This window comes from Haliotis rufescens, unplaced genomic scaffold (genome assembly GCF_023055435.1).
Source record: "Haliotis rufescens isolate VD_foot unplaced genomic scaffold, xgHalRufe1.0.p SCAF_8, whole genome shotgun sequence".
Classification (NCBI taxonomy): Eukaryota; Metazoa; Mollusca; class Gastropoda; order Lepetellida; family Haliotidae; genus Haliotis; species Haliotis rufescens.
In genome coordinates, this window is record NW_025964372.1 from 43,540,025 (window position 1) to 43,567,468 (window position 27,444).

The 27,444-nt window shown below is 39.6% G+C and overlaps 1 protein-coding gene across 1 annotated transcript in view; it reads right to left on the reverse strand.

Moving 5' to 3' along the window:
* The window catches only part of LOC124151915, an 82,642-nt gene that overhangs the window by 29,569 nt on the left and 25,629 nt on the right, over nt 1–27,444 (reverse strand). The window contains exons 5-14 of the mRNA XM_048388930.1: nt 19,255–19,349; nt 16,604–16,800; nt 15,756–15,834; nt 14,731–14,836; nt 13,619–13,702; nt 13,113–13,262; nt 12,037–12,153; nt 11,509–11,588; nt 10,298–10,364; nt 9,068–9,264 (exon numbers count right to left, since the gene is read on the reverse strand). Of these exons, the coding sequence (XP_048244887.1) occupies nt 9,068–9,264; nt 10,298–10,364; nt 11,509–11,588; nt 12,037–12,153; nt 13,113–13,262; nt 13,619–13,702; nt 14,731–14,836; nt 15,756–15,834; nt 16,604–16,800; nt 19,255–19,349 (1,172 nt within the window). The remainder of the gene's footprint in view (nt 1–9,067; nt 9,265–10,297; nt 10,365–11,508; nt 11,589–12,036; nt 12,154–13,112; nt 13,263–13,618; nt 13,703–14,730; nt 14,837–15,755; nt 15,835–16,603; nt 16,801–19,254; nt 19,350–27,444) is intronic.

Sequence of the window (27,444 nt, forward strand, 5' to 3'; positions counted from 1 at the left end):
CTGTCTACAACATACAGTAGTCATTGTTACATGGACAGACATGGTCCTGTCTACAACATACAGTCGTCATTGTTACATGGACAGACATGGGTCCTGTCTACAACATACAGTAGTCATTGTTACATGGACAGACATGGGTCCTGTCTACAACATACAGTAGTCATTGTTACATGGACAGACATGGGTCCTGTCTACAACATACAGTAGTCATTGTTACATGGACAGACATGGTCCTGTCTACAACATACAGTAGTCATTGTTACATGGACAGACATGGGTCCTGTCTACAACATACAGTAGTCATTGTTACATGGACAGACATGGGTCCTGTCTAGTACATACAGTAGTCATTGTTACATGGACAGACATGGGTCCTGTCTACAACATACAGTCGTCATTGTTACATGGACAGACATGGTCCTGTCTACAACATACAGTCGTCATTGTTACATGGACAGACAGGGGTCCTGTCTACAACATACAGTAGTCATTGTTACATGGACAGACATGAGTCCTGTCTACAACATACAGTCGTCATTGTTACATGGACAGACATGGGTCCTGTCTACAACATACAGTAGTCATTGTTACATGGACAGACATGGTCCTGTCTACAACATACAGTAGTCATTGTTACATGGACAGACATGGGTCCTGTCTACAACATACAGTAGTCATTGTTACATGGACAGACATGGGTCCTGTCTAGTACATACAGTAGTCATTGTTACATGGACAGACATGGGTCCTGTCTACAACATACAGTCGTCATTGTTACATGGACAGACATGGTCCTGTCTACAACATACAGTCGTCATTGTTACATGGACAGACAGGGGTCCTGTCTACAACATACAGTAGTCATTGTTACATGGACAGACATGAGTCCTGTCTACAACATACAGTCGTCATTGTTACATGGACAGACAGGGGTCCTGTCTACAACATACAGTAGTCATTGTTACATGGACAGACATGAGTCCTGTCTACAACATACAGTAGTCATTGTTACATGGACAGACATGAGTCCTGTCTACAACATACAGTAGTCATTGTTACATGGACAGACATGAGTCCTGTCTACAACATACAGTAGTCATTGTTACATGAACAGACATGGTCCTGTCTACAACATACAGTTGTCATTGTTACATGGACAGACATGGGTCCTGTCTACAACATACAGTAGTCATTGTTACATGAACAGACATGGTCCTGTCTACAACATACAGTAGTCATTGTTACATGAACAGACATGGTCCTGTCTACAACATACAGTTGTCATTGTTACATGGACAGACATGAGTCCTGTCTACAACATACAGTAGTCATTGTTACATGAACAGACATGGTCCTGTCTACAACATACAGTAGTCATTGTTACATGAACAGACATGGTCCTGTCTACAACATACAGTAGTCATTGTTACATGAACAGACATGGTCCTGTCTACAACATACAGTCGTCATTGTTACATGGACAGACATGAGTCCTGTCTACAACATACAGTAGTCATTGTTACATGAACAGACATGGTCCTGTCTACAACATACAGTTGTCATTGTTACATGGACAGACATGGGTCCTGTCTACAACATACAGTCGTCATTGTTACATGGACAGACATGGTCCTGTCTACAACATACAGTAGTCATTGTTACATGAACAGACATGGTCCTGTCTACAACATACAGTCGTCATTGTTACATGGACAGACATGAGTCCTGTCTACAACATACAGTAGTCATTGTTACATGAACAGACATGGTCCTGTCTACAACATACAGTTGTCATTGTTACATGGACAGACATGGGTCCTGTCTACAACATACAGTCGTCATTGTTACATGGACAGACATGGTCCTGTCTACAACATACAGTTGTCATTGTTACATGGACAGACATGGGTCCTGTCTACAACATACAGTAGTCATTGTTAAATGGACAGACATGGTCCTGTCTACAACATACAGTAGTCATTGTTAAATGGACAGACATGGTCCTGTCTACAACATACAGTCGTCATTGTTACATGGACAGACAGGGGTCCTGTCTACAACATACAGTCGTCATTGTTACATGGACAGACATGGTCCTGTCTACAACATACAGTAGTCATTGTTACATGGACAGACATGGTCCTGTCTACAACATACAGTCGTCATTGTTACATGGACAGACATGGTCCTGTCTACAACATACAGTAGTCATTGTTACATGGACAGACAGGGGTCCTGTCTACAACATACAGTAGTCATTGTTACATGGACAGACATGGGTCCTGTCTACAACATACAGTAGTCATTGTTACATGGACAGACATGAGCCTTGTCTACAACATACAGTTGTCATTGTTACATGGACAGACAGGGATCCTGTCTACAACATACAGTAGTCATTGTTACATGGACAGACATGGGTTCTGTCTACAACATACAGGAGTCATTGTTACATGGAGAGACATGGGTCCTGTCTACAACATACAGTAGTCATTGTTACATGGACAGACATGGGTTCTGTCTACAACATACAGTAGTCATTGTTACATGGAGAGACATGGGTCCTGTCTACAACATACAGTAGTCATTGTTACATGGACAGACATGAGTCCTGTCTACAACATACAGTAGTCATTGTTACATGGACAGACATGAGTCCTGTCTACAACATACAGTCGTCATTGTTACATGAACAGACATGGGTCCTGTCTAGTACATACAGTAGTCATTGTTACATGAACAGACATGGGTCCTGTCTACAACATACAGTCGTCATTGTTACATGGACAGACATGGTCCTGTCTACAACATACAGTAGTCATTGTTACATGGACAGACATGGGTCCTGTCTAGTACATACAGTAGTCATTGTTACATGAACAGACATGGGTCCTGTCTAGTACATACAGTAGTCATTGTTACATGGACAGACATGGGTCCTGTCTACAACATACAGTCGTCATTGTTACATGGACAGACATGGGTCCTGTCTACAACATACAGTCGTCATTGTTACATGGACAGACATGGGTCCTGTCTAGTACATACAGTAGTCATTGTTACATGGACAGACATGGTCCTGTCTACAACATACAGTGGTCATTGTTACATGGACAGACATGGGTCCTGTCTACAACATACAGCAGTCATTGTTACATGGACGGACATGGGTCTTGTCTACAACATACAGTAGTCATTGTTACATGGACAGACATGGGTCCTGTCTACAACATACAGTCGTCATTGTTACATGGACAGACATGGTCCTGTCTACAACATACAGCAGTCATTGTTACATGGACAGACATGGGTCCTGTCTACAACATACAGTAGTCATTGTTACATGGACAGACATGGGTCCTGTCTACAACATACAGTTGTCATTGTTACATGAACAGACATGGTCCTGTCTACAACATACAGTTGTCATTGTTACATGGACAGACATGGGTCCTGTCTACAACATACAGTTGTCATTGTTACATGAACAGACATGGTCCTGTCTACAACATACAGTAGTCATTGTTACATGGACAGACATGGTCCTGTCTACAACATACAGTAGTCTTTGTTACATGGACAGACATGGTCCTGTCTACAACATACAGCAGTCATTGTTACATGGACAGACATGGGTCCTGTCTACAACATACAGTAGTCATTGTTACATGGACAGACAGGGTCCTGTCTACAACATACAGTCGTCATTGTTACATGGACAGACATAGGTCCTGTCTACAACATACAGTCGTCATTGTTACATGGACAGACATGGGTCCTGTCTACAACATACAGTAGTCATTGTTACATGGACAGACATGAGTCTTGTCTACAACATACAGTAGTCATTGTTACATGGACAGACATGGGTTCTGTCTACAACATACAGTAGTCATTGTTACATGGACAGACATGGTCCTGTCTAGTACATACAGTAGTCATTGTTACATGGACAGACATGAGTCCTGTCTACAACATACAGTAGTCATTGTTACATGGACAGACATGGGTTCTGTCTACAACATACAGTAGTCATTGTTACATGGACAGACATGGTCCTGTCTAGTACATACAGTAGTCATTGTTACATGGACAGACATGAGTCCTGTCTACAACATACAGTAGTCTATGTTACATGAACAGACATGGGTCCTGTCTACAACATACAGTCGTCATTGTTACATGGACAGACATGGGTCCTGTCTACAACATACAGTAGTCTATGTTACATGGACAGACATGGTCCTGTCTAGTACATACAGTAGTCATTGTTACATGGACAGACATGGTCCTGTCTACAACATACAGCAGTCATTGTTACATGGACAGACATGGGTCCTGTCTACAACATACAGTCGTCATTGTTACATGGACAGACATGGTCCTGTCTACAACATACAGTCGTCATTGTTACATGGACAGACATGGGTCCTGTCTACAACATACAGTAGTCATTGTTACATGGACAGACATGGTCCTGTCTACAACATACAGTAGTCATTGTTACATGGACAGACATGGTCCTGTCTACAACATACAGTCGTCATTGTTACATGGACAGACATGGGTCCTGTCTACAACATACAGTAGTCATTGTTACATGGACAGACAGGGGTCCTGTCTACAACATACAGTTGTCATTGTTACATGGACAGACATGGGTCCTGTCTACAACATACAGTAGTCATTGTTACATGGACAGACACGGGTCCTGTCTACAACATACAGTAGTCATTGTTACATGGACAGACATGGGTCCTGTCTACAACATACAGTAGTCATTGTTACATGGACAGACATGAGTCTTGTCTACAACATACAGTAGTCATTGTTACATGGACAGACATGGGTCCTGTCTACAACATACAGTAGTCATTGTTACATGGACAGACATGAGTCTTGTCTACAACATACAGTAGTCATTGTTACATGGACAGAAATGAGTCTTGTCTACAACATACAGTAGTCATTGTTACATGGACAGACATGGGTCCTGTCTACAACATACAGTAGTCATTGTTACATGGACAGACATGAGTCTTGTCTACAACATACAGTCGTCATTGTTACATGGACAGACATGAGTCCTGTCTACAACATACAGTCGTCATTGTTACATGGACAGACATGGGTCCTGTCTACAACATACAGTCGTCATTGTTACATGAACAGACATGGTCCTGTCTACAACATACAGTAGTCATTGTTACATGGACAGACATGAGTCTTGTCTACAACATACAGTAGTCATTGTTACATGGACAGACATGGGTACTGTCTACAACATACAGTAGTCATTGTTACATGGACAGACATGGGTCCTGTCTACAACATACAGTAGTCATTGTTACATGGACAGACATGAGTCTTGTCTACAACATACAGTCGTCATTGTTACATGGACAGACATGAGTCCTGTCTACAACATACAGTCGTCATTGTTACATGGACAGACATGGGTTCTGTCTACAACATACAGTCGTCATTGTTACATGGACAGACATGAGTCTTGTCTACAACATACAGTCGTCATTGTTACATGGACAGACATGGGTCCTGTCTACAACAAAGATTCAACACAGTAAAGTTCAAAATCAACACAACGGGCTTTTGTAAAACTGGTTAACGATTCATCATTTTAACTCAATGTTGAGGTGGATAGTTGCAACAATCATAAAGTCATAAAGATGTGACATTTTCATCAGCAGTAGCTGAAAGTGTCATTTATGGTAGCTGTAAGTCAACGTTGAGCCATGAACCTTATGATGAGTCATAAGCCTAAAGTTTACACATATATTACTGTCCATAAAGACAATTGGATTGGGCACAAGTTGAAGTGTTGAAATGCTAGAGGTTAGAGGCATGACAGGCATCATGTGTCAGATGTTGGATAAAATAGAAGTGTATGTTGAAGTGTGATGGACATGATATAACACTTACAATATGTTACACATAAAATAGGTAACACATACAATGTGTAACACATACAATATATAACACATACAATACGTAACACATACCATACGTAACACATACAATATGTAACACATACCATACGTAACACATACTATATGTATCACATACAATACGTAACACATACAATATGTAACACATACCATACGTAACACATACTATATGTATCACATACAATATGTAACACATACAATACATTACACATACAATACGTAACACATACAATATGTAACACATACCATACGTAACACATACTATATGTATCACATACAATATGTAACACATACAATACATTACACATACAATCAAAACACATACTATACATAACATTCTATATGTATCACATACAATACGTTACACGTACAATACCTATCACATACAATACATAACACATCATACGTAACACGTACCATACATTACACATACAATACGTAAAACATACAATACGTAACACATACCATACATAACACATACCATACGTAACACATACAATATATAACACATACAATATGTAACACATACAATACATTACACATACAATCAAAACACATACTATACATAACATACTATATGTATCACATACAATATGTAACACATACAATACATTACACATACAATACGTTACACATACTATACATAACATACTATATGTATCACATACAATACGTTACACGTACAATACCTATCACATACAATACATAACACATCATACGTAACACGTACCATACATTACACATACAATACGTAAAACATACAATACGTAACACATACCATACATAACACATACCATACGTAACACATACCATACGTAACACATACCATACGTAACACATACCATACGTAACACATACCATACATAACACATACAATACGTAACACATACCATACATAACACATACCATACGTAACACATACCATACGTAACACATACCATACGTAACACATACAATATATAACACATACAATATATAACACATACAATACATTACACATACAATCAAAACACATACTATACATAACATACTATATGTATCACATACAATATGTAACACATACAATACATTACACATGCAATCAAAACACATACTATACATAACATACTATATGTATCACATACAACATGTAACACATACAATACATTACACATACAATCAAAACACATACTATACATAACATACTATATGTATCACATACAATATGTAACACATACAATACATAACATACTATATGTATCACATACAATACATAACATACTATATGTATCACATACAATACATAACATACTATATGTATCACATACAATATGTAACACATACAATACATAACACATACAATACGTTACACATACTATACATAACATACTATATGTATCACATACAATACATAACATACTATATGTATCACATACAATATGTAACACATACAATACATAACACATACAAGACGTTACACATACTATACATAACATACTATATGTATCACATACAATACGTTACACGTACAATACATAACACATACAATACGTTACACATACTATACATAACATACTATATGTAACACATACAATACGTATCACATACAATATGTATCACATACTATACATAACATACTATATGTATCACATACAATATGTAACACATACAATACATAACACATACAATACGTTACACATACTATACATAACATACTATATGTATCACATACAATACGTTACACGTACAATACCTATCACATACAATACATAACACATCATACGTAACACGTACCATACATTACACATACAATACGTAAAACATACAATACGTAACACATACCATACATAACACATACCATACGTAACACATACCATACGTAACACATACCATACATAACACATACTATATGTATCACATACAATATGTAACACATACAATACATTACACATACAATCAAAACACATACTATACATAACATACTATATGTATCACATACAATATGTAACACATACAATACATTACACATACAATCAAAACACATACTATACATAACATACTATATGTATCACATACAATATGTAACACATACAATACGTTACACATACTATACATAACATACTATATGTATCACATACAATACGTTACACGTACAATACCTATCACATACAATACATAACACATACCATTACATTACACATACCATATGTTACACTTACAATACGTAACACACATCATACGTAACACGTACCATACATTACACATACAATACGTAAGACATACAATACGTAACACATACCATACATAACACATACCATACGTAACACATACGATACATAACACATACAATACGTAACACATACCATACATTACACATACCATACGTAAAACATACAATACGTAACACATACCATACATAACACATACCATACGTAACACATACAATACGTAAAACATACAATACGTAACACATACCATACATAACACATACAATACGTAACACATACAATACGTAAAACATACAATACGTAACACATACCATACGTAACACATACCATACATAACACATACAATACGTAACACATACGATACATAACACATACCATACATAACACATACAATACGTAAAACATACAATACGTAACACATACCATACGTAACACATACCATACATAACACATACAATACGTAACACATACAATACGTAAAACATACAATACGTAACACATACCATACATAACACATCATACGTAACACATACGATACATAACACATACAATACGTAACACATACAATACGTAAAACATACAATACGTAACACATACCATACGTAACACATACCATACATAACACATACAATACGTAACACATACAATACGTAAAACATACAATACGTAACACATACCATACATAACACATACCATACATAACACATACGATACGTAACACATACCATACATAACACATACCATACGTAACACATACCATACATTACACATACCATATGTTACACTTACAATACGTAAAACATACAATACGTAACACGTACCATACATAACACATACCATACATAACACATACGATACGTAACACATACCATACATAACACATACGATACATACCACAAATGTGTACTCTGTATCAGGTGTCAGCCTGCGGGCGTTGTAGCAGAGATCAGTGCCGGAGTACACTGTCTTGCCGTTCATGATGACGTCGTAGCGGGTTATCCTGCCAAGTGGTACCTCTGGTGGACCCCAGGTCAAGTTGACCTCATTACGACCCAACACATGGACTTGAGGCCGGGACGGTGCGTGGGCTCCTGGATAAAACAGAATGAGTGAGTGAGTGAGTGTGGATTTACACCACATTAAGCAATATTCCAGCACAATCATGGCAGGGGACACCAGAAATGGGATTCATACCCATGTGAAAAGAACAGAATAGCATATGGTGTATGAACATTGATTTAGAGATCTACTACCAAGGTAATTCATTTTGGGGGTCGAGATAACACAAAGCCTGTGATTGTAGGGGTCCCCGGTCAACAAATGGGGATCCCAACCTACAAAATTGAGGTTCCGGAGAAGTGTAAAAAATTGAATAGAGTAAATGAAGGATACTGCATGCTCAGAGGTTGTTAGTTAAAAATAAATATGGACTTCCGCAACTGAAACACATCTATAGGTGCCAGCACTAGAAGATCATGATGCCAAATGGCAAAAGGCACCATTGAAGCTGATGGACAATGCATATCCCAAGTTTCGTTGAAATATGTTGAATGGTTTTCTAGTCATGGCACGGAAACAAACCCTACCCTGGCCTGAGACAAGTCAAAATTGTTTCTATGGCAACATAGGAAAATAAAAATTAGAACAATTTCAAAATAGCAAAAGGCACCATTGACGCTGATGAGCAATGCATATCCCAAGTTTCATTGATGTGTGCTGGATGGTTTTCAAGATATGATCCAGAAACGAACCCTCCCCTTGTTTGAGACTAAGTTGAAATTGTTTCCATGGAAGCATTAAAAAAAATATATTAGAAAAATTTCAATATAGCAAAAGGCACCAGTTAAGCTGATGAGCAATACATATGCCAAGTATTACCTAGCTCATGGAATACTGATTGTCTGTAGTGCTTGTATTACCAAGCTCACAGAATATTGATTGCCTGTTGTGCTTGTATGACCTCGCTCATGGAATATTGATTGTCTGTAGCGCTTATATTACCTAACTAATGGAATATTGATTGTCTGTAGTGCTTGTATTACCTCGCTCATGGAATATTGATTGTTACCAGTGCTTGTATTACCTAGCTCATCAAATATTGATTGTCAGCAGTGCTTGTATTACCTAATTCTGCCGTAGTTCCGATGACAGATGACCTTTCACCTTTGCCTTTACAAGTCGCTGCACAAACCTGAAGTGAGACATTATACAATCATAAAATCTGAAGAAGTGAGAAATTATACAATCATACGATCTGAAGAAGTGAGACTTTATACAATCATACAATCTGGAGAAATGAGACATTATACGAAATATACAATCGAAACAGGTCAGCCACTTTACGTTTCGTTTTACTTATACAATCTGAACAAGTGGGGTATCAGTAAAATGATACCATCTCACGTGATAACCGAAAGAGCTTGGTGGAATGTTGTCCTACACAGTATGCAGTGGTAGTACTTTTACAGAGGTTTATCAAGGCATTGTCAGAGGCCATTATTTGGTGCCAAGTCTGCAGCAACTGTTGGTAAAAATTCCCAAATTTGAAATAAAGACATCCCAATTCAGGGGGTGTATCTTCACTTCCTATATTGCAGCTTTGCACTTTGAACGACATGACTGCATTGAAAAAAATGTTGGAATATATCTGAAAGTCAGACCACAGGAATATTACGCCAGATTTCCAATTTAGCCCAGCAAATAATTAGTTTTCACAATGTGCCCACCACTGGCACTTCCCTTCTTGGCTATACCACAGGTCATCTTAAAGTGGGATGAGAGCCTGAATAGAAGGACATTTACAACATTTACAAACAGGGTCATTATCAGGGAGATTCTTGGATTCAAACCAGCAATCAGCGGATCCTGACACACCTCTGGGATACAACTCTGTACAGCAGCTGTGGCACTTACACCACTGCTCTTTCTTTGACCTAGTTCAACCCTTGCTGACAAGGGAAGCAATAAGTAGTTGGCTTTCACATGAAGAGATCCAGCAGCTCTAATCACATTCGGGGGACGGGTGGCCCAGTCGTTTAAAGTGCTGCAAATCTCTGTGCAGAGTTACGTCCCTTGGGCATGCCAGAAACCTATGATTGTAGGTTCAAATCCCTGTTTGCCCCAATAATGTTTCGAGGTATGTCAGAACTATACCCACCCAAAGTGGTAAACGACTTCAGGCTTTCCTCCTACATTAAGTTGACACGCCGCAATATAACTGGAATACCATTCAAATACTGGTACTATCCAAAGCTGATTAAACCCAACTCACTGTGTATAACACAATTCATACTGTTTCATCAATACTTTTTCAAGTTGATCTGTTTGGGTCTCACCTGGACTTCATAGGCGGTGTTGGCTGTGAGGCTTGTCAGGATGATGGAGACGTCTGCTGTGTGCTCCACTACGTTTCTACCTGCAAACAAACACATTTGGGCCCTGGGAGTTCATTTTTTCATGTACCACCCTGAACAAAATATATACAGTAAACTATGGTTATAACAAACTCAAAGAAACCAGTAATTATAAATCGTTATAACCCTAGTTCAATATAAACACATATACAGCAATTGGAGGGACCCCAAAACAGTTTGTTATATCCGTCAGTTCGTTATAAGGGTGTTCGTTGTAAACGTGGTTTACTGTATGGATTTTGAAACTTGAAGCTGGCTGACAACCTACTTTTAAGATCACAAATGTTTGCAAAATGTTTTCTTAGTATAAATAAGTTTGATATTATATCATTCCTTGAAAGCAGAAAGTAATCGTTTCGTGTAGTACTGAATGGGGGAGGGGTTGGAGGGGGCTTGAAAACACGGAACAGTCTCATCCAACTTGTTATTCAGATTAAAACACTGACTCACCATAAAATACGTAGTAACCCTTTAGGACCCCGTTAGGGTGCTCCGGAGGATCCCAGCCCACCTTCAGCTGCGTGATGGTGGACCCGAGGATCTTCAGGTCGACCGGAGCAGAAGGCTCTACAAACCGCAGCACACGAGAAAATTAATGTGTGGCAAATGAGAAATATGTGCCTCTTCACAAACATTACACAAATATTACAAGACAATATAATACAAACATTCACAAATATCTAAAGATAGTGAGCTTGTGTAAAGCTGTTTTCGACAGTATTCCAGTTATATAACAGCGTGTCAGCTCCATGTAAAAGGATAGATTCAGTAATGCAGGTCTTAGAACTTTAGTGAAAACGACGAGCATGGGTAGGGTGCTGACAAACGTGCTGATGGTCTCTAAATAGTCAAGTCTGGACCAAGTAAACCAGTGAGTGAAGGCAATGACCAGCCAAAGTCACAGACTCTGACCACCTGACACCCATTTTAGTCGGCTCTTATGTGAGTGAGTGAGTTGGGTTTAACGCCGCTTTTAACAGTATTACAGTTATATCGCAGCATGTCAGCTTAATGTGGGAGGAAAGCCCGAAGTGATGCAGGTGTATGAGCACGAGCATGGGTATGGTGCTGACAAACATAGAAACATAATCGGGATAGGGATTCGAACCCACAATCATAGGTTTCTGGCGTGCCCAAGGTACACAACTCTGCACAGAGGATTGCGGCGCCTAGGCGACTGGGACACCTGTGCCCCCAGTCAGCTCTTATGTCAACCACGAGGCACTTAGGACCTCATAGGGCCTGGACTCCCACAATATTCCACAATATTAAAAAAACATCAATACCAGAGAACAACAGTCTTGATTATCCATTGAAACAGATTCCTTTGGGCATAAAAGGCGAAACAGTGTAAAACTTAAATGAATGGATCACTGAAAATCAGTAAAGACACCAGATGTTTCGCAAAAACGGTGAGCATGCCCCGCTCTACTGACAGCACCCGCCACTCAATACTATAACACATGTTATGTGAAAATTTTTAAAGATTGTTTGCATCCTTTGCTTTTCAAAGGGAGACAACTCACCAGCCTCCTCAGTCATAACCTGCACAGTGTCGCTGTGCTGGCTCTCATCCCCCTCGGTGTAGGCTCGCAGTCGCAGACTGTACTGGGTGTAAGGAGCCAGGTCGTCCACCTCGTAGCTGCACTCACGGCCGTTGTACACACAACGCACACCTGGGATCAAACACAACATTGTATGTCTTGGTTGTCTTATTGTTCTACACTATTATTCCAGCTGTATGACAATGGCCTCTAACTAATTCAGCCTGCACCACACAATCGTGTGTCATTCTGAGAGCGCCATGTTTGTAAGTCTACTCTGATGTAAAGAGTGATCAGTTATGAGATGTCTTCGTCCTGGATCGGAACGTTACACATAGGATCCTGGCACACCCAAGGGGCACAACTCTGCATGTTAAATTGCAGCTCCTTAGACAACTGGGTCACCCGTAACTAGGAAACCTAACTTCACCTTGACATTGTTCACCTATTGTCATCCAAGTTGTTTTAGTCCAACACCCTGCACCCACCTTCAAACAGCTGGTAGCGGACATCAAAGCCGCTCTTAGTGGTGATCTTGTCCCAGCGGGCCAGTACTGAGTAGGGCCCAGTAACTGTAAAACAATGTTGTAAGTTGACACACACGACTTCAAAGTATCCTGAAGATTGCACCAGGCAATTTATTTCCTTATACAAAGGACAAATTTACCCTTAATTTGGCAAAATTGTAAGGATAAACAATAGCTTCCCTACAGATAAACAATAGCTTCACTGTGGATAAACAATAGCTTCAATATGGATAAACAATAGCTTCCCTACAGATAAACAATAGCTTCACTGTGGATAAACAATAGCTTCCCTACAGATAAACAATACCTTCCCTACAGATAAACAATAGCTTCACTGTGGATAAACAATAGCTTCAATATGGATAAACAATAGCTTCAACATGGATAAACAATAGCTTTCCTACAGATAACCAATAGCTTCACTGTGGATAAACAATAGCTTCATTATGGATAAACAATAGCTTCCCTACAGATCAACAATAGCTTCAATATGGATAAACAATAGCTTCAATATGGATAAACAATAGCTTCCCTATCTTAACTTGAAACAAGGATTAGAATGTGTTTCTTCAAACGAAATACAGAGAAAGTTAGTCGGGAGTCTGGGAGACTTGGGTCTGGGTTTGGGGGCCACTGGGGGATCTGTAACCGGGGGTCTGGGGGATCTGTAACCAGGGGTTTGGGGGACCTGTAACCAGGGGTCTGGGGGACCTGTAACCGGGGGTCTGGGGGATCTGTAACCAGGGGTTTGGGGGACCTGTAACCAGGGGTCTGGGGGACCTGTAACTGGGGGTTTGGGGGACCTGTAACCGGGGGTCTGGGGGACCTGTAACCAGGGGTCTGGGGGACCTGGAACCGGGGATCTGGGGGACCTGTAACCGGGGGTCTTGGGGACCTGTAACCAGGGGTCTAGGGGACCTGTAACCGGGACGTCTGGGGGACCTGAAACTGGGGGTTTGGGGGACCTGTAACCAGGGGTCTGGGGGACCTGTAACCGGGTGTCTTGGAGACCTGTAACCAGGGGTCTGGGAGACCTGTAAACGGGGTTTGGGGAACCTGTAACCCAGGCCTACCTTCCACGTGGGGTGGTGCAGGCTTCTCCAGACGTTTCAGGATCTCTAGTGTGATGATGACCTCCTCTTTCAGGTCAGAATTCATGTCACTCCTCACCTCCATTGCCTGAAACACAAGTTACCATGGTTACGCCACAGGAGGGGAGGTGCATACAACACAACTCACTCACTCAATCATCAAACAGGTGGGAATGAATGAGAGTCTGGGGCCCATTTCACAAAGCTGTCGTAGCGCTGAGATGATCGTAACTCCCCTACTTACGGCTTATGAGGTGAGGTGAAATTGGGTTTAACGTCGCGTCCAAGATTGTTGCACTTATATAGCGACGTGCATGCATGTGTGAGTGTGTGGCTGCTTGTACTAGTCCGGACTGAAGCCAATTTATAGTGCTAGCTCACTGGGATACCATGCCGCAGTTTAACATGAATACCCCACTCAGACACAGTATACTGACTCCGAGCCGACCAGTCCTTGTTTTAGGCCCTTAATGCCGAGTGCCAGACAGGGTAACAACAAGTACCATCTTTAAGCGTCTTTTGGTATGACGCGGCCAGGGATCGAACACCGGACCTTCCGCTCTCCGGGCAGACGCTCTACCACTAGACCACGGAGGCGGTCTACAGCTTATGAAACTGCGCTACAATTGCTTTGTGCAACAGGGTCCTGGAACACAAGTGCCCAGTTACAGTTACAGAGTGAGTGAGTGAGTGAGTGAGTGAGTGAGTGAGTGAGTGAGTGAGTGAGTGTGAGGCAGTGAGTGAATGTTGTTTTATGCAGCAATCACCAATATTCTAGCTATAGTGATACAAATGTAGCAGACTCTTGTTCCTGAAAGTCAGCGTAACAAGAGAGTCTACTTGTTGCCAATACTCTGCCCGCACTGCCGAGTAACTGCCAGGAGCAGCATCATTACAAACGCCTTGGTATATTTCAGTTCGTAAAATGGTACTGCGTGAAAGGGAATTGGCTTGTCAATCAGAGAGATTAGCACAGCTATGCCTAGACACTCGGTGGTAGATCTTACCTTCAGTGCCAAGTGAACTGTGTGGTTTTCTCGTAGTTTTAAGCACCCTTTGGGTTGACTGGCTAGGGTTCTGAGAGTCCTGGAAACATGTAACCATGGTAACACATGACATGGTTCATACAGATCCTTGAGGTCAAAATTCAAGTTATTTCCAAGCAGTTTTCAAAGAGAAATACCTGTTTTCAGAGCACTTCTTTAATAAATTTATTCATCCGAAAATAAGTTCAGGCAAAACACTTTAAAGTTTAACATAAGGAATTCAATATTTTTTCAGCTTGAAGGGACTGGTCATTTAGTTTAGGGGTGGTGGGTAAGGGGGAATCAGGGGAGGGTCACAAAATATCTCGCAAGTCTCTTGGGGAAGGTCATAAAAAATAATACACATATTGGGGAAGGAACATAAAAAAATGGACAGAATATTATAATATAATATAAAGTGCTTTTGCATTGTGTGTTTTCAGGAAAGACAATGACAAAATCGTATAAGGACATGCATGGGGACATGACCTTTAGCAAACTTTGATCAACCACTGAAATGACTGACAGGAAGCAGACATTGCTTTGAAAAATATTCTTGAATTATAAAATTATAAAGAAAAGAAAGCAAATTCTGGAAAGTCTAATATATGGTTGAGGTTGTTTGGCAGTATTTCTCACAGGTTAAGGAAAGTCGGCCCCGTTTAAATGTTTATGCCATTGAAGTGAGAGATAGACGATGTCTAGCTTTCGGGATCTGTCGTACAGACCGTAACTGTCATTCAGAATGCCCGTTCTAACATTTTGGTCTTTTGGTAATTTCAAAATAACATCCAGTGCCCCCCCGCCCCCGCTAACCTCCCTCTACCTACATTGCAGCGAACCAGCCCGTCTCGCTGTCCTCTGCACTCAGCAGCTCCGACAACGTCCGCAACACCTCATCCACATACGCATTGTTCAGGAGACGGGAGTGACCCTCCGAGTTGGTTGCCAGGCAACTCAAGGCGAAACATGCATTTTTACTGGCTCCCGTGTCCTCGCAGCTCAACATCTTCGCTAGGGATGAGATCTGTAATCATGATGTACATCCAAACTTTGCTGAAGGAGTCCAAAAATTTATTGCAGGATACAAACTTAATTGTTAAGTTGTGAGACCATAAAAATAATATGTGTTGAGCTGCAATTTATTGACTTGAACTGTTAATTCACTGAAAAGTTTAATATTAGATACTGTTATTATTCTTTCATCATGTATATTTTGAAAACATATTTAACAAAAAAATAAATGTTTGTTGATCATGCTACTAATTTGAGAATCATCAAATATAGAAACAAACTTACATCAGAGCTCCAGATAAGCTTTTGGTGTTGTGGGTATTTTACCCATGCATTTTAAATAAATGGGTATCAGTAATGCTATCTGCGTATTCAAATTTCTGTTACCCACTAGTTTTTACACATGTGGGTATTTAAGTTAAATATTTAAAAACACTATTCATCTAGTCCCTGCAAACTGGTGTCGTGTGGGTTTGAGAGCTTTATAGGACTCAAAAATACCACGATACTTCCACACGAAAGTGTGATGGCAAATGATCATGATGTGACTGTCATCGTGGAGTTTGGCAAGGTTGACGGAATGCCCGTTTATAATTTCAAAATAAGTTGCTGATTTGCTAATCGAATACGCAGGGTTACTTCACAATATTTTGATGATACGCACAAATTTTATTTTTGTAGCGTATCTGTAATGTTCGTTGCGTTTTTGATACGCTTGGATTATATTTTACTGCGTATTTCTGCATTTCTGATGCGTATTTCACGCAGATACGCGGCTTATCTGGAGCTCTGTACATAATGCTCTCAATGCTTCTGTCAAAGGTTAGGTCTACTAATGCCTACAGTGACAAATGCCTACAGTGACTAATGCCTACAGTGACAAATGCCTACAGTGACAAATGCCTACAGTGACAAATGCCTACAGTGACTAATGCCTACAAAAGATGTTGTTTTACTGTACACACTGTTTCACGCACCCCTGCACTCAAGTGGTCTACTCTACTTAGTGTTCACTAATGCCTACACTGTAAACACAGACTAATTAATGCCTTAGAAATGTTACTGGGATTGTGAAAATAATTGACCTTTGTATTAATTTATTTTCTTAGATGGTATTGTACTTTGATAACTGGAGCAGGAAATATGGATTTTCTGTAAAATGAGAGTAGAAGAATAATGTTTTAAAGTAATTGATGATAAACTTTGAGAAGGAAATTTGGACAGTGCTCTAGAGATCCCACAAGCAGTGCAGTTCCATGACTACATGACCAACACCTGGATTGATAACCATGCTCAGTTTTGGTTGGGATTGTGGAATCATCACGACAACATTGGCCCCAGAACCAACAATCATCTAGAAGGGTGGCATTGTCATCTTAACAAGGTCGTCCAGAGAGCCCATCCGAACATTTTTGCCTTCATCAAAGTGATCCAGCTTGATGCAGCTGGATGTGTTGTAAAACTGGGCTAACAAAGCAACTAGTTTGTGCAACTCTGTGACACATGAAATATGATAAATGAAAATGAATGATACATATGGATGATGTATGAGATGATATATGATGAATGTAAGTCTGATATGTATATAATGTACATGAAATATAAATGAAACTGAATGAAATGTATATATGGATAATGTAAGATGTGTGATAAAATGGAAGTGTGAATGTGATGTTTGAATCATAATGTACAATTAAAATATGATAAATGAAACTGAATGAAATGTATATATGGATAATGTAAGATGTGTGATAAAATGGGAGTGTGAAGTGATGTTTGAATCATAATGTACATGAAATATGATAAATGAAACTATGTATGATGTATGAAATATCAGAAGAAATGTATGAATAAAGAAAAACCACTAAACATCATTCGCTAGTGTTTGTCATTTGTCACTGTAGGCAATAGTACACTAAAATGGGCCAGTTCAACTCTGCAGAGAGGCAGCAGGGTGTCACATGTAAAACCACTGAAGCATATAAATGTTTGTTTTAGACTGTAGGCATTTGTCACTGTAGGCATCAGTGGACTCCTTCCTGTCGAACCCATTCAACAGGGTGTGTCACTAGCCATGTAGCTACTGTCGAACTCATAACGACACCCCAAAATAAAACTCGCACTAACTATTTTCCAAGTAGGTTTTACGTGTCATCTAAATTACGTTTGGTGTGGATATATGCTCAGTTTGCAAAATAAAAAAACTTTCAGTTGTTTATTTACCTAAAAAAAAAGACGATGCGAGTTAAGAAATGCGTAATTTTCTATCAGGTATTAATGTGCAAAATATTGGTTCAAATTTCCCTTGTTTAATGAAGCACCGACCGTTTGAAATCACCAATCCACTTTACTGCACCTTACGCTATAATTAATCCAGCAGGCAGGGGTAAGAAGTGAGAAAACAATTCAGCAGGCTGAAGGTTAAGTAAATGTTTTTAATTTCTCAAATAACAAGAGCAGTTCTTACCATTCTCTCTGACTCGTGTAATGAGAGCAGTCGTTTCCTCCCGACATCCATGTCACACAGCCGACCAATGGCGAACGCCGCATTCATTCCCCGCCCTGACAATATACACATACATTTGTGGTGTTTGATCATAAAACTTACACATTTTCCAATAGTCTTCAATAGTTTGACAGGACCACCTCAGAGGTTGGGTCAGACCTGAATTGGGGTCAGTATGTACTTCTGTCAAATAACTATAGAATGGGAATTACCCAGAAGTGGTATTCCCCAAACCTAAGCCAATCAGATGTCTCAATTTGTTTAAACATTTTTCTCTTTAAATTAAAGACTATATATGAGGTCTATACCTGTATTTATGGACCCCCCAGCCCCCAATCAATATCGACCCTGCTGCATGGGTGTGAGGTTGATATTGCTCTTTTCAGGACCATAACAGATAAAAAACCGCCTATGCAGTCTACAATTGTATACTGTCTCTAGTTCTCTACTCAATTCAAACTAGGGCATAGACTTTGAAGGTACATGCTTGAAAACTAAGATGTCTAAGAAATGGCGGGGACTAAAAAATAAGTTTGTTATATTGGTCAGTTCGTTATAAGCGTGTCCGTTATAAACGCAGTTTACAATATTTTCCTAACTTCATATTCAGTGGAACAACATGGTTCTGACACCAGTTCCACTTGTATTGCTGATATGGGAATTACACATAGTAGAGATATTTGGACTGTCCCATAGTAGAGATACTTGGACTGTCCCATAGTAGAGATACTTGGACTGTCCCATAATAGAGATACTTGGACTGTCCCATAGTAGAGATACTTGGACTGTCCCATAGTAGAGATACTTGGACTGTCCCATAATAGAGATACTTGGACTGTCCCATAGTAGAGATACTTGGACTGTCCAATAGTAGAGATACTTGGACTGTCCCATAGTAGAGATACTTGGACTGTCCAATAGTAGAGATACTTGGACTGTCCAATAGTAGAAAAACATGGACTGTCCCATAGTGGAAATACATGGACTGTCCCATAGTAGAAAAACAAGGGCTGTCCCATAGTAGAGATACATGGACTGTCCCATAGTAGAGATACATGGACTGTCCCATAGTAGAGATACTTGGACTGTCCAATAGTAGAGATACTTGGACTGTCCAATAGTAGAGATAAAACGACTGTCCCATAGTAGAGATACACTGGACTGTCCCATAGCAGAGATACATGGACTGTCCCATAGTAGAGATACAAGGACTGTCCCATAGTAGATATACTTGGACTGTCCAATAGTAGAGATACAAGGACTGTCCCATAGCAGAGATACTTGGACTGTCCCATAGTAGAGATACTTGGACTATCTTATAGTAGAGATACATGGACATCAAACCAAGCTACATCTGTAACATTGTATATCAGCATCACCAAACACGCCACCACACAAATACATGAACATGTATTGTATTGTTACATCGCATACCGTATTTCCTCTATTAGAAGCTGTCTATTAGAGGTTAGACAACTATTAATGCTAGCACAGTGGCAACTCACAACCCTACTGAATCTCAAATTCTAGCATCTAATTAAGGAAATATGGTATTGATAAAGCAGATTCATGGATATACAAATTGGGCATCTTCTATTGTAAATAAAGAGAATGGTAAATAAAAATCCATACCAGACTTCTCGTGCCATTATTGTTTGTTGCGTATTTCCTTTTGATGACAGCTCAGATTTTCTATGTGTCAAGTTTTAAATATCATATGATGTATTGTTACAATCGAGATTTGTATTATACCTCAACAAAGAGTATCATTACTATGGTTACAGACTTAAAAAATACTGAATTTGAGTATATGAATACTGCAACATCTTTAGCAGACTACAACAGTCAGTGGTTTCAAAAGTTGCCGTCACATGACACAATGACAACTGGCGTCACATGACATGGTGACAACTGTCATCACATGACATGATGACAACTGCTGTCACATGACACAATGACAACTGCCGTCACATGACATGATGACAACTACCGTCATATGACACAAAGACAACTCATCACAGACACGATGACAACTGCCGTCACAGGACATGGTGACAACTGCCATCACATGACACAATGACAACTGCCGTCACATGACACAAAGACAACTGTCATCAGACACAATGACAACTGCCATGACAACGATGACAACTGCTGTCACATGACACAATGACAACTGCCGTCACATGACATCGTGACAACTGCCATCACATGACACAATGACAACTGCCGTCACATGACACAATGACAACTGTCATCAGACACAATGACAACTGTCATCAGACACAATGACAACTGTAATCCGACACAATGACAACTGCCGTCACATGACACAATGACAACTGTCATCAGACACAATGACAACTGCCTTCACATGACACAATGACTAAAAGACAACTGTCATCACAGACACAATGCCAACTGCCATCACATGACACAAAGACAACTGCCGTCAGACACAATGACAACTGTCATCAGACACAATGACAACTGTCATCCGACACAATGACAACTGCCATCACATGACATGATGGCAGCTGTCATTGTGTCTGATGGCACAATGGCAACGGTCATCGGCCACAATGACAACTGCCGTCACATGACACAAGGACAACTGTCATCACAAACACAATGACAACTGCCATCACAGACACAATGACAACTGCCATCACATGACACAAAGACAACTGTCATCAGACACAATGACAACTGCCATCACATGACATGATGGAAATTGTCATCAGACACAATGACAACTGCCGTCATATGACACTATGACAACTGCCATCACATGACACAAAGACAACTGTCTACAGACACAATGACAACTGCCATCACATGACACAATGACAACTGCCATCACATGACACAAAGACAACTGTCATCACATGACACAATGACAACTGCCGTCACATGACACAATGTCAACTGCCATCACATGACATGATGGCAACTGTCATCAGACACAATGACAACTGCCATCACATGACACAATGACAACTGCCATCACATGACACAATGACAACTGTCATCAGACACAATGACAACTGCCATCACATGACACGATGACAGCTGCCGTCACATGACACGATGACAAATGCCGTCACATGACACAATGGCAACTGTCATCAGACACAATGACAACTGTCAGACACAATGACACCTACAGTTAAAACAAGGAAACCACAGATTGTATAAAACAACTCACAGATATAACACAATATATTCACATCAAATTCTATTCAGCTAATAAACTGGCTCTATCAAACGCAGCACTCAACTCACGTGATCTGAGCATGTGCTCAACTGGGCATGCAAACAAGACATTGTCTACCAGGGCCCAGTTCTGTCCTCGTGCTACACAACACACACAAGTACAACAAACACAATACAGTGTCACTTCTAAGGACAGTGGCTGTAAGATAAAGAATTAAAAGAAAGTCTAGGAATTTTGTATCAAAACGAAACAAAAACATATTTCCTAGCAATAAGTCAATAAGATAAGTTGGGCTTAAAGCATCTTTGAGCTTTCTCAATCACCAGTGTATCTTGGAGATGAAGTGAGTGAGTTTGGTTTTACGCCGCTTTTAGCAATATTCCAGCAAAATCACAGCGGGGGACACCAGAAATGGGCTTCATACATTGTACCCATGTCGGGAATCGAAACGGGTCTTCGGCGTGACGAGCGAACGCTTTAACCACTAGGCTACTCGACCGCCCCTCTTGGAGATGGAAATATCAGACCTTTTCATTTTTTCAGCCATAATTATGTACTTAAAGATGCCACATGTTAAAAATATCTTTTCAAGTGTTAGAAAGAAAATGGCTTGCCAACCATTTAAACATGTCTGATAATGTTCAAATATATTTTACAAAATTTTCCAAATGTTTACAATTTGACATTGCCAGTGGGCTGAAAAAGGCCCTAATTCTCTACCCCCTCCAAATTGGATTGGATGGCTGTTATTAGAGTCATGTCATATGAACCAGACTGAATACCAAGCTATTCCAACAGATGGGCCAAGGATACATGTCATTATAGACGTGATATATAAAACACGAGATAATCGAGGATGGGTTTTGAGCAATATTTCAGTAATGGCAGTTCAATATACAGTATGTGAGCAATATTTCAATATATCATCTCAATATGCAATGTATGAACAATATTTCAGTATATCAACTCAATATATAACATGAGCAATATTTCATCTAGCATGGCAATGTGTAAACAATCACATCCCAAATGATGAAAACATGTTCACAATTTTTTTTCTGAAAACAAAGTACATTGTATATCCTTTGGTGACTGCTTTTCACAAAACATAATATAGCTACAAAATGCAAATTGTTTTGCAAGTTATATGCACCTAATTAGCATATTGCATGTCAAAAACACTCCCATGCCTCATTAAATACGACAACAATTATTTGCGCCTCAGATTTCAAAGCTAAAAGTTGGGAACTAATTAACATATTTAATTTTTAAAAAATCCCTTTATGAGCTGACTGCAGCATTAAAGAACAAACAAACATCTTTCCCATTTAAACTGGACCCATGAAGATGAGGGCTAGAATAGGTCTTCAGCAACCCATGTTTGCCATAAAAGGCGACTATGCTTGTCGTAAGAGGTGACTAACGGAAGCGGGTGGTCAGGTTCGCTGACTTGGTTGATGCATGTCATCGATCCCAATCACGTGGATCGATGCTCATGATGTCAATCACTGGATTGTCTGGTCCAGACTTGATTGTTTACAAACAAACAAACATCTTTCCCATTTATACAGGACCCGTGAAGATGAGGGCTAGAATAGGTCTTCAGCAACCCATGTTTGCCATAAAAGGCGACTATGCTTGTGGTAATTTAAGAGGTGACTAACGGGATCGGGTGGTCAGCTTCGCTGACTTGGTTGATCCCAATTGCGTGGATCAATGCTCATGATGTCAATCACTAGATTGTCTGGTCCAGACTTGATTGTTTACAAACATACAAACATCTTTCCGATTTATACTGGCTCACATGGCTGGTGTGACAAAGAAAGGATTTTGAAGAGATGCCATCATCAAACTGAGGCAATGAGTGAGTATGTAGGGAACCTGAACTTGGCATCTAAAACATGTTACCGTATTCGACATAATAAGCACCCAGGGCATTCTCAAAATTAGAAATAGGGGGCTCTTATTAGAATATTATTTTGGTGAAAAACAACAGAGTTGAAAGATCTTACATTTCGTGGTTTATGCTGACAGCCTGAAATGTTTATATACGACAGATATATTTTTCCAGAATTTAATTTCCCATAAGTAAGGGTACATCTAACATACGTATTATACAAGAATAAATATGTCTTGTGTACATTGATCAATCGGAAGGGGTGCTAATTGGGATTGTTCACTAGCCAATATATTAGCAAGTATCGCCATGGGTGCTTATTAGAGCGAGGCGCTTATAACGTCGAATACGGTAAATCAGCAATTTTCAAACCAATTATTATTTGCATGTCAGACTGTATGGGTTTGATGAAAATATCAGCTTTTGCAATAAATTGTTCCGAGTTTCACTACTACCCAAACTCCTCAAAATGTATAAACTTTCACAACACAAGCTAAAACAAGTTATTTTTTATATTTTTTATTATTTAATTATTAATTTGTTGTACATGTGACAATGTAGTAAAGTCAACATCTAGATAACAGGCAATATTTTCTTTATTTTATTCACTCTGTAACCATGGTAACATATTTTATATTGTGTTGGGGGAATTTGGTTCAAAATATCGTAATAAAGTGTAATGTCGAAAATGGTGTCAAGGCAACATCTCTGCAAACTGCCATGATGGACTCTATAAAAGTCAAGCACCAAGCATTAACAGCTTTATTTTGGAAGAAAAACTTTTTTTTGCAAGAAGGTAATGAATATCATAACATTTCATAAATACTCAAAACAATTTAAGAATAAATATGTTCTTAGTTACTGTTTGTATAAGCTGTACAACGGCAAAAAAACATTTGAGATGTATTGCTTCACACACAAGGAGCCATCAGTTATAAACACACACTGCATCGGAGTCCAGCTGAGTTTGTGTGACTGTGATGCAGTGTGACATCACAGTACAACTAATTGAGGACAGTACGGCCCAGACTGGCTATGTCTGTTATAGCCTGACAATCACCTTCACAGCCCTGATAGTTAATCTTCAGACATGACTCCGTGTGGCTCGCATTACTGGGGGCCATCTCAAAGGTTCAAATTCACCAAAAAGAAATTGACATATTCTTGGCAAAGACCATGTTTGAATTCATCTCATGAGAAATGTTAATATTTTGAATAACTTTTCTCGATAACTGTAATTAACATGAATCACCCATGCATGGCTGGTGGGACCAGTAGCTCTTTATAATAATGAGTGAGTGGGTGGGTTGGGTTTAACGCCACTTTTAACAGTATTCCAGTTATATCACGGCGTGTCAGCTTAATGTGGGAGGAAAGCCCGAAGTGATGCAGGTCTCAGACTTTTACCACTTCGGTGAAACCCACGAGCGCGGTATGGTGCTGACAAACCTAGAAACATAATCGTAGTGAACCGGGATTCGAACCCACAATCATAGGTTTCAGGTGTGCCCAAGGGACACGAATCTGCACAACAAATCGCGGCGCCTTAGACGACTGTGCCACCCGTGTCCCCTTTATCATAATGAGCCAAATGACAATTGAATAGAACTTCCAGAATAATCCCTTATCTTGGGGTTCACACTCCCCAACCTTGAACTATTTAACAGAGGGTATTCTGAATGACAGCTATGGGTTTTATGATTATATGTAGATGGTCAATCTAGGCCATCTTTAAGCCATTCCAGAATGTTCCTTTTATCAGTTTTCATTTTTTTATCGAGAATACGTCAAAATATGTTTCGAAGCATAGTCACCAGTTTGAAACTAGTGTTGTAAAGCTCGAGAAAGCTGCCTTCTGATTTGCTAATGTCGGTTTCTTGTCATTCATTGGTTGGTCAAAGTTTGCAAAAGGTCGTTGTGATATGACCCGTAATGGGATGTCCTCGGATCTTAGTTTAGCGGTAGCTAAAACTAATCTGATTTTAATGAGATTGGTTTCTTTAAAATTAAGGTTTTATAATGTTTTATTTTGGTATGTACACTAAAATATCAACAAGCAGAAATATGAGTAGATTTTGCACATGAAAACAATGTACCGTATTCGACGTAATAAGCGCCCAGGGCGCTCTCAAAATTAGAAATAGGGGGCTCTTATTAGAATATTAATTTGGTGAAAAAAACAGAGTTGAAAGATGAATTTCGTGGTTTATGCTGACAGCCTGAAATGTTTATGTACCCATAATTAAGGGTGCGTATAACACACGAGTGTGTATTATACGCGAATAAATAAGTCTTCTGTACATTGATCAATCGGAAGGGGTGCTAATTTGGATTGTTCACCAGCCAATATATCAGCAAATATCGCCGTGGGCGCTTATTAGAGCGGGGCGCTTATTACGTCGAATACGGTATTCAGAAAATGATGATATGCAATCCAGCTGGTCATTTTCTGAATAAGCTTCTCATATTTCTGCCAGTCTATATTCCAGTGTGCAAAACAGACAAATAGCATGCACATTTCAACGTTTTGAACACAGGTTAGTTTGTTTCTTTAGTTGGACTGAATGTTTGTCAAGAGGAGTTGTTCAGCTGTCAAATGAAATAAGATCGTGTAAATTTTCATTTCTGTTTGACAAAATGACAAACAGTGCAGCACAGACCGACCGGTTGATGTGGAGATAATCGCAGATACACACATCCCTTGTGCTTCTCCAGACTACACATAAATAAGCCACATGGCAGGCTGTGCAGTAGCCTTGCTCCAAGGCTGTACTGAAAGAAAAGTCCATGGATGATATTAACTCTATCCTCCTAATAAGCGAGTCTATACATGTGGACAGTACAGCCTCGTGAAGGATGCCAGTCTCTTACCTGTTCTTATTACTTACATAATCTAGAAATGATGATTTAAACTAATAATTATTGCCTTAGAGACTTGTGCAAGTCTAACTGTGGAGACTTGGTTTGAGTTTATATGGTGCAATGACCGCAATTGAGAGGGGAGACACTCCAATCCTTCAGTGGAAAACAGGCTCTG